This window comes from Calliphora vicina, chromosome 4 (assembly GCF_958450345.1).
Source record: "Calliphora vicina chromosome 4, idCalVici1.1, whole genome shotgun sequence".
Classification (NCBI taxonomy): domain Eukaryota; kingdom Metazoa; phylum Arthropoda; class Insecta; order Diptera; family Calliphoridae; genus Calliphora; species Calliphora vicina.
The window spans coordinates 51,316,124-51,326,077 of record NC_088783.1 but is presented as its reverse complement, the minus strand read 5'-3'; the positions used below and the strand labels follow the sequence as shown (position 1 = coordinate 51,326,077).

Sequence of the window (9,954 nt, the reverse complement as noted above, 5' to 3'; positions counted from 1 at the left end):
TTTGTTAATTAATCGAGTTTAATTTTGATTAACAATTTTTCATTATTTTTTAATTTTCAATTTAGGATTTTTGTAACGGATAATGAATAAAAATAAATATAATTTAGGATTTTTGTAACGAATAATAAATAAAAATAAATAATTTAATAATAAATACATGTTGATCAATGGTGATCTTCGTTTAACATTACGAATTAACATTTTTGTTTATCACATGATTTAATCTTAATATTTAATTTTTTTTAGAATTTACGATAAATTTATTGTATATTTACTAGAGTATACAATTAATCGGGTTTCTGGTTTAATCGGTTAATTTTAAATTATTCGATTAACCGCATAATTTCAATATAAATTTTTGAAAATACTGAAAATAAAACCACGAATTTGTGTATTTATTTAAGTATTTTATTAACAAAAACATAAAAAATAAACAAAACATAACAATTCAACCAAAAAATTAGTAAATATCTTTAGATTTAATAAAACTTAAATTGGAAAAAACTGTCTCGCTGATTGTAGATGTTAGAGAAATCGAAAGTAAGGCATTATAAAGAGTATCAAATATCTCAGTTATTTTTTAGTTTTTTTTTACCATTGATGTCCTTTTTGATTTTTTTTAGATTTTGAATTCTTTTAATAATTATTGTAATTATGCTTCCAAAAATACGGTGAATGATGAAAGTGAAAACAGGAATAGGCGCCAATACTTATGAACATGTTATTCTGAAAAAAAAGTTTATTAAAAATTCATTCCAATTATGAATTTCTCTTTTCTGTGTATGGAACAATGAAGTAATTCTACAAAAATTTTAAAATATGTTTATGAATTAAAAAAAATTCAAACTTTTTCTATGATCTTTATTGAAAGCAAGTTACCATTTCCATTAGAATTATAAAATTAATTTATTTCATTTCATTTTGAGATAGTGTTCTTTATTTGTTTATTAATATTTCAACGTTTACCAACACTGTAGCCAACACAAACACCACACTTGCCATCTCATTCTCGCTTCTTGCTCTTCCTCTCTTTTTGACATTGAAGAAAAACTTGCAAAAGCAAAAACACAAAAGAATAAGAAAAAATTCGTGGTGCGTTTGTGAATAAAATTCCTCAAATTGTTAAGAAAAAAAATTATTAACAAAATACAAAGTTAACAATTTTTTGTGTCTAAAGTTTTAACGAAAAAAACCACATTAAATAGTGGTAAGTGTTGTAGATGTCTTTTGATTAAAATAAGTATGCGAAAAAATAAAATTTTGCCAAAAAAAATTAGTTGTGCAAAAAGTGAAAAAAACATGGTCATGCAAAAGATGAGTGTGTGTTTGTCGGTAAATGCATGAGTGTGTATGTGCGTTTGTGAATGATTTTGCGGTATAGAAGAAAAAATTCTCGAACAAAAAAATACATTTCTAAAAACTAATTTTTCTTTTATATTAATCTAAAGTTATATTGTTTATTAAGGCTTTTAACAGTGTTAATTAGTTGGTTCGGGATATCTAGAGAATAATTGCTTTAAACCAATAAAATTTATCGATTTTTCCTATAATTTCTGCCAGACTGCAACAACAAAATTGTGTTTTCTTTCTTCCTCGTCTCCATGAATGTCGTTGTTGTTATTTTTGCTGTTAGCGGCCATTGTACGGACGAAATACGAAAAAAAGGTCGCTAGCTAAGAAATCAGTAACAACGATTTTGTTAATTATACATTTTTACGTGTGTACGTGCGCTTTTAGTTGTTGTGTTGTAGAATTTTGTTTGCTTTTTAACATCAAACATTGTATTTAATTATTCCTACAATTCTATTTTCTGCCTCAATTAGAAATAAATCAATATTTTTTGTTTCTACTAATGTTGGTTGTATGGCTTTGGCCAAGGCATAGAATTTAGCAGCAGTTGGAGTTTATTAGTTCTAGAAAATTCTTTAAATTTTTTGTTGGTTGGATTGTGTTGCTAAATTTAGTTTTTGTTGTTGTACTTTATTTTCCGTGTCCAACCGAATACTATTCATATAGGAATTTTTCAAGGTTACCAACCAGAATTTATTAAATTCTTGCTCAGAACTCCACAAACAGTGTGTGAGTCGTCTTTTGTCATTCAAGTGTAGAATTTTTCTCTTTTACTTTTCAACACTATTTTAAAGTGTTGCCATTGTTGATGGACGTTTTATTAAAAATTTTAGAAATTATGAAAAAATTTACTGATTATTAAGAGAAAACAACATTTAATGAGTGACAATACAATGGAAACTTTTAAACTTCTGCTAAAAAGACATACTAAAACAAAAACTAATAAGAGAGATATATACTTCTGTTCCAAATCTTATATACTCACCACCAGATTATACTTTAAGATAAATATTGAACAAATTTTAGGCGAACAATTTTCATTAAAAAAAAATTTTTGGTGAAAAAAAATATCGGGTTAAAAAATATTTTTCCAGAGTTTGACCCATTGTCGGTCCCATTTCGGAAATATTCGAAAATGTGTGCTAAATACACTGTAATTCGAAAAGATTTCCTTTCGAATCAGGTTAGGCAGTAACACCCCTGGAATATTTACTTAGCTCTTTCAGCCACGCTTTTTTGTGTATAAGTTTAAAATCAAAACAATTGCATTTTTACTTTAATCAAGTTTAGTATATTATAAAAAGTAAGAAAAATATTAATCAAAACATTAAAAAACCACCCCCATTCCAAGGTTTTTTGTGGATTGATGTGGCTAGTTTACTAACCACCGTGGCGGTTGGCATTTAAAATAACTATGAACCAATTTTTGTTTCGTATAAATTTTTTTGAAATCGAATATTTTTGACGGCAAAGTTTTGCAAAAAATCATAAACAATGACTTCAAAAAATATAATTGTTTAGCAAAATTGCAATAGATGCCAATAAACTATGTTTTAAAGACGTATAGAAAATGTGGTTAGTAAACTAACCACCAAACCGCAAAGAGTTAATATATGCAGGCGGAGCTAGGCTTCACAACCTACTTCAATGCAAAGGGGTTTGAGAAGGCAATGAGACAAATTAGTTACAGGAAGATACTCAGTAAAGTTCAGAGATGTGCTTGCATTGGCATCTCTGTTGCCATCGGAGGTACACTTTAGGCAGCATTGGGTACAATCCTTAACTTATTGCCAATTCAGTAAGTTAAGTAACATTTTGTACGCGGTAGGTCCAATTTGTCAGGCTAGCATCCCTACTGGGATTTCGGAGCATATAGTATCGACTTTAGACTTCGGTATTTAACCTGCAATTGATTTTCCAAGTAGGGATGAGTGGGTAGGATCTGAAGAGCTGTTTGAAGGGGGTGCAGTTTTTACTGATGGATCCAAATTGAATCTGGCACGGGAGCCGAAGTTTATGTAGTAGATGACATAAAACATACATCAAAGTATCATACTGATACCCATACGAATGCAACGTGTTACATGCACGGGTCCTAGCGAGCTGAAAATCCACGGACTTTATAATGGCACAAATCTCAGAGGGATCTGTAGTCACAATTTATGTAGATAGCCAGGCAGCACAATCGAGCATAGTGCTGAACTGTAAGAGGGCTTTAGAAGCATTAATGGAATTATACATAATCAGATTGTGTTGGGTACCAGACCACTGTAACATATAGGGAAATGAGATAGCAAATGAACTGGTCAGACAGGGTTCTGATCTGGAATATAATAGTAGGGACGGAGATGTTAAACCTCCCATATGCCACTATTATAGATTGATCTTCGAAGAATCCGGGACTCTACGAAGGGATTGCAGGGTGTCCACAGCTATTTGGCCAAAGTTGGATGTAAAGGCAACCAGAATAGTAGTTGGATAAGAAGAGTCTGCTCAATTGGAGCCTTCATTGGTAAATGGAATATGGGTACACTTCTGTAGGTTTTGCGAGGATATTGTGGAACTCGAAACAGTGCAACATATACTCTTTAACTGTCCTAGACTACAGGGCCTCAGGCAAAAATTACTTGGAGAGAGATTCCATGATGAACTGGGGGATATAGCTAGATATGATCTAGGGAATCTATTAGGCTTTATTTGGGGAATAGGATGGCAATTTTTCGGTAACTGGACTATGTGAATTCCAGTCTACAATTATATACTGTCATTCTACTTTTTTCTTATTTTTCTTTGCACTGTTTTTTCAGAAGGGTATATAATACGGCACAGCCGAATAAGCGCGTTTTGGTATTACAGTAAGCCATTCTAGGTATTTTGAGACATTCAGAAATCTTCTAGAATATTCAAAATCCAGAATTTTCGTGATTGAAATCCCTAGTTATACCCTTCACCTTCGTGAGAAGGGTATATATAAGTTTGTCATTCCGTTTGTAATTTCTACATTTTTCATTTCCGACCCTGTAAAGTATATATATTCTGAATCCTTATAGATAGCGGAGTCGATTAAGCCATATCTTCGGGATCCAAATCTTCAATAATTCTGCCAGACATGCTTTCGAGAAGTTTGCGATTTAAAATCAGCAAAATCGGTACATAAATGACGGAGATATGAGCAAAAAACCGGGACAACCTCGATTTTTGACCTATTTTTGATCTATATATGGATTACTAAGTCATTAATATAGACAATATGAATATCTAATGATAGATATTTCAAAGTCCATTGCAACGATGTAGATAAGGCTATAGTAAGTTGGACCTACAATGGGTCAAAATCGGGAAAAATATTTTTTAACTCGAATTGTTTTTCATCAAAAAATTTTTTTGGCATAAATTTTTTTAAAAAAAAAAAATATTTAAAAACTAAAAAAAAAAATTTAAAAAAATTTTGAAAAACAATTAAAAAAAATATTAAATTTTGTTTACCTAAAAAAATTTATTTTAAAGTATAATTTGGTGAAGGGTATATAAGATTCGGCAGAGTATAGATATCTTACTTGTTGCTATTTAAAATTGGGAAAATAAATTCTAAAATGATTGAGATGCAAACAAAAAACTCGATTATTGTCCAATTAGTTAAATATTTGACAACCAATGTATATCAGATGAAATTTATTTTGAGACACTATTCAATGATTCCCCATTTTGTTTGATAGTTTTGTAATTATACAAAATGTTTGTTTGCTCTTATTTAAGAGAGAGCTATCCACACCAATAAATTATTCAAATACAAGGTGTTTCAATAATCATGATTTATTCCGAAATGACTAGTATTCATTTGTATTTTACTGTCTAAAGATAGCTTAGAGTCTATATACTAATGTTTTTAAGCCTTAATTTCTCAATTTTTTTTAATAATATGAACCTAACTTTATAATAAAATCCAACTACGTTTTTTATACAAATCTATGTATTAATTTCATTCACAAATATAAATTTTTTTTATATTTCTTTGTATTTCCAGAGTTTTTTAATAAAACCTATTTTTAAGCAGTCACTGCGCTACAGTGCATTGATAGATATAATACAATAAAACAAAAAAAGAACAAAAAAAAAACCTGATAAATAAAATTAAGGATTAATAAAAGAAAATAACGCCTAGCAGCAGACTACTTTCTGGTGGATTATATACACAATCACACAAGCGCATTACATTTGATTTTTTGTTTGTTTTCTAGCGAGCCACAACAGCAGCAAATATTTAAAAACAAAAAAAATAGCATTAAAAATGTCCAGCCTACCACGTCGTATTATCAAAGAAACTCAGCGTCTAATGCAGGAGCCTGTACCGGGTATCAATGCCATTCCGGATGAAAATAATGCCAGATACTTTCATGTCATCGTAACAGGTCCAACTGATTCGCCCTTCGAGGGTGGTGTGTTTAAATTGGAACTCTTTTTGCCCGAGGACTATCCAATGTCGGCGCCCAAAGTGCGATTTATTACGAAAATCTATCATCCAAATATCGATCGTTTGGGTCGCATCTGTTTGGATGTGTTGAAAGATAAATGGAGTCCTGCTTTACAAATACGCACCATCTTACTATCAATTCAGGCTTTGCTAAGTGCCCCCAATCCCGATGATCCTTTGGCCAATGATGTCGCTGAATTATGGAAAGTCAATGAGGCTGAGGCCATTAAAAATGCACGTGAATGGACTCAAAAATATGCCGTCGAAGACTGAATGTTGTGTTAGAAAAGTATGTGTGATCTGCAACAGAACCTTTATCTCTCTCTTTATCTCTATCTCTTAAAAAGATCATCTTCATTTGTTTTTTTTTTCTTTATATTTCTTTTCAATTTTATGTTTGTTTCTTCTATTACTGGGCGACATACAGGTTGGTAATTTATATATTTAAACGACGGCTTATAAAAACACATTATTGGTATGTCGAGAAAGTGGAAAACTGGATTTAATTTCATTTCATTTTTTTTAATTTAATTTAAAGCGGGGAAATGTATGTGTTGCTATAAAATTGTCGTAAACAAACAAAAACAAAAATAAAAAACAAGAAAACTCTAAAGTAGAATAAACAATAAAATTGAAATTTTTAAATAAAAAAATAAAAACAAAAATTATATAATAACAAAACAAACAACAGAAATTTGCAAATTTATTTTTTCACCTTCACCATGATGTACTACTATGTATTTGTTTGCTTAAACATTAATAAAATAAATTAAACGAAATTAAATAAATTAATACCCAAGTGAATATGTACTTGATTTTCATGATGTCTTTATTTAAACCCCATATTCATAGTAATTTTTAGACTTTTGCTTCAATTTGTATACGTGTTGAGTTTAAAAAAAAAATGATGGAATACCAATATAATCGATCACATGATTTTCTTTATTTTAACTTTCATTTCAACTTAAATGATTAAATATAATAAAACTTATCACTTAGTAAACCAAAGTCATATATCATCCAACAGCAACTAAAATACCATAGATAAAGTTTTTTTCCGCTGATGATAACATTTTCAAAATTTTAGAATTTTAAATAAAAATAAAAATTTTAGTTTTTAACAGACCAATATTCATAATTATATAAATCATTATCGCTATTATAATATTCTTTGGTTTATTGAGACCTTTAGTTTTTCCTCATTTAATTAAAATCTTAAATTTATTTTAAATAAAATGAAAATTATAAATAAAATAAGAATATAAAACAAAATACTAGTATTACATACATACATTAAATGGGATTTAAATAAAGGTAAGTATGTTATATTAATCAATTTTATATACTGTTTCAGTTCTTGCTCTGAAAGGTTTCTTTGTGTCCTTAAAAGTCTTCTCCATCATTTTTGGTTTTGAGTATGATTTCGGCTCAGAGAAAACGGATTTGTTGTAATCATCAAATTTGTTTGCAAGCGAATGATTTCATTATATCAGTACATTAGTTCGGTTCTAGCATCAAATAGTCAGTTGAAATTACCAAAATTTTATCATCCCAACTGAAATTCCCAAACGGACAGCTTCCTCTGTAACACAAATAGAACAATTTTTATTTAAAACTTAAACATTTTTCAATTATTAGATTCAAGCAGCTCACTTGGGTCCATTCATAACTGATCCCATTAGTAAACAGCAGGTAATTTATAACATGCGTAATTTCCAAGGTTAACCAGCCAGATTCTATGATGAAGGAATGTTTCATCCTTGATAACTCATCCAAACACAAGAGTACGTTCCCTCAAGTTTGGCAGAATAGGTGGGACACAGTCTCCTTCTCTTCTTCATTTCGACAACTTCTAAAGAAATAGTTAAACCGTAGGCCCATCCTTCTGGCATGTGTTCCAATTATGCAGTACCCTGTAATAAAAGAAATAACCTTATTTGCTCACCAAGGAATTCTATAAGTAAAATTTGTCCCATAATCGTCTATGATGAAACCTCCACTGACCCCAATATCCCTTTTAGAGCCATCAGAGGGGTAGAGTACGCAATTGTTAAGGTGCCAGACATTACAACTTCTAAGGACATTTGTTTAGTTTAGCAGGTAGCCGCTCTAAAGAATATTTGCACAGCTCACTTGGGTCCATTAAACTTCCCTTTGTGTTACATGAAAGTAGAAAAAAGAAAGGAGAAAGAGCGAGGGATAGAAAGAAAGAGAGAAAAAATTCAATGTCCGGTGATCACCTGAATTATAGTCGTTGCATTCTAAGTAGGGGCCTTTTCGGCCCCTACATCACTGCGCTGCATCTGATAAAATGCAAAAGTTGCCAACACTGCAAATGTCATGAGTTCTAAAAAGCAACAGTGAAACATATGATGCGCAAAAACCCATCAAACAAGCATCACAAAAATGGCTGATGCATTGTCTGCGCATCAGCATCAGCTGATTTGCATGAGCATCGCAAACTAATCACAGATGCGCATCAAATGCAGCGCAGTGATGCATTTCCGAAAAGGCCCTAGATAAGACGTACGATAGCACATGTTGATTCATTCACCCTTCGTGTCTGAGCAAGTTCATAGTAGGCATCATATATCCGATGCTTGCAAGTGGACAACGGAATGGCACATAGGAAGTCTATCTCACCTTCAAACATCAACGCGACTCTTTTCGCTCTCAATATCCCTGTGTCCACGTACCATATGAGTACAACTGTTGAATGACTCGCAATCAAATTTAGTGGTGCCCGTCATTACACCAGCCTGTAAAATACTGCAACCATTTGGGAGTCTAAAGAAAATCCTAATCCCAAATTTCTGTATGTAGACTCCTCCGCCAACTCTATCCCCCTTTTTTTGGAGGCATTCGTATAAATGGATAGATTCATTATATCAGGGGAGATACCACCTTCTAATTTCGCACTGGCCGGAATCGAGAAACCAAAATTTCTCGAGAATAAAGGTCTCGGAGTCTAATAATCTGTGTTATCGCGTTAAACCTAAAGGCTGTGTCCAATGCCAGCCATCTGACCATTAGATCAACTGGGATCCAGTTCAGTAGCGTGAAAAGCGACTTAGTATGGGTCATACACAATGCAGCTCTTATCGGGATTGCCATTCTCCTTAATACCCTTTCAAAGACATTGAAGTTTGAGACCTTGTATAGAATAATATCGGCGGAAGTGCCGTCTCAACTGATTTTCCCTTGAGGGGTAGATAGTGATCCCTGGTTTACCGACATTCTGATGTGAGTGTCAATGATTCTTTCCAGAGTCTTGAGCAATAAGGATAATAAGCTAATCGGTCTAAAATCATTTGTCTTAGTATGTGACGCTTTCCCTCCCTTCGGAATGAAACAGTACATTCAATTCATCAATTCAAACCCAATTAAAAAGAACTTTTGGTTGACCAGAGCCAATTGATGTCCGAATAATGCGGCAATCTTTTTACATTGTGTCTCAAATTGAAAACAAAATACATTACAAGTTTTTCAAAAATAACATTGATCTAGCATTATTTGCAGATTTATTAGCACTGCCCTTATAATTTTGACGCACTAAATAGAACAAATGGTAATTTAATGAGATCCAAAGATTGTTGCCTGCACAAGAAATGTGCCTTACTTTAAAATTTGATGAAGTGTTGTAACTTGAGTTGAGTTGTTAACATGTGTCACATTGTTATGCAGAATAAAATTTGAAACAAGTCGGCTTTACTGATATCAATCAAAAGACTGTCCCGAACTAGTGATATTACCCATGATATAAAAAATACAAGGTAGCATGGCATAATCATTTACAGGTAGTCCCAATTCTACAACAAATACAACTAAGCAAAAACAACATTATTTTGTTTTTGTAAAAATATTTTCTAAATGTCAAAAAAAAAATAAATAAAAGCAATATAATTTGATTTTTTTCTTATTTTAAAAGAAACAAATTTTAATTCAGTTCTAATTGTTAATACTTCCTATGAGGCTATCCGTGCATTTACTATGTCCCGTGTGTTTTGTAGAGCCATGAATTTCGATTCATTAAAAACAGCGACCGTTTCGAATGCACGGGTCATGCCGATGTGGATATAAGCTGGCGTGTCATAATGTCCTTCATCATAATGTCCATGGACGTTATCCAGGAA

At 31.7% G+C, this 9,954-nt stretch overlaps 1 protein-coding gene and 1 long non-coding RNA gene across 4 annotated transcripts; one reads left to right on the top strand and one right to left on the bottom strand.

Annotated features, from left to right (window-relative positions):
- Positions 1 to 1,045: 1,045 nt before the first annotated feature.
- Positions 1,046 to 6,515, top strand: ben (bendless). Of its 3 annotated transcripts, none has more exons than XM_065507452.1 (3): positions 1,046 to 1,204; positions 5,589 to 6,110; positions 6,249 to 6,515. In XM_065507452.1, the coding sequence occupies exon 2, from the start codon at positions 5,639 to 5,641 to the stop codon at positions 6,092 to 6,094; it is 456 nt and encodes a 151-aa protein (XP_065363524.1). In that variant the 5' UTR covers positions 1,046 to 1,204; positions 5,589 to 5,638; the 3' UTR covers positions 6,095 to 6,110; positions 6,249 to 6,515. The 3 variants fall into 3 exon arrangements, with proteins under 3 accessions (XP_065363524.1, XP_065363523.1, XP_065363522.1); XM_065507451.1 differs by having other exon boundaries at positions 1,047 to 1,207; XM_065507450.1 differs by having other exon boundaries at positions 1,049 to 1,207; positions 5,375 to 6,110.
- A 219-nt stretch (positions 6,516 to 6,734) lies between these two features.
- Positions 6,735 to 7,985, bottom strand: LOC135956858 (uncharacterized). Its single transcript, XR_010576392.1, has 2 exons — positions 7,475 to 7,985; positions 6,735 to 7,403 (listed from the first exon to the last, which is right to left on the bottom strand). It is a non-coding gene; the product is annotated as an uncharacterized LOC135956858 (long non-coding RNA).
- Between the last annotated feature and the right edge of the window lie 1,969 nt (positions 7,986 to 9,954).

Bases quoted from the DNA above. Each gene is read 5' to 3' on its own strand.
- ben (XM_065507452.1), top strand. From the start codon at position 5,639: ATGTCCAGCCTACCACGTCGTATTATCAAAGAAACTCAGCGTCTAATG.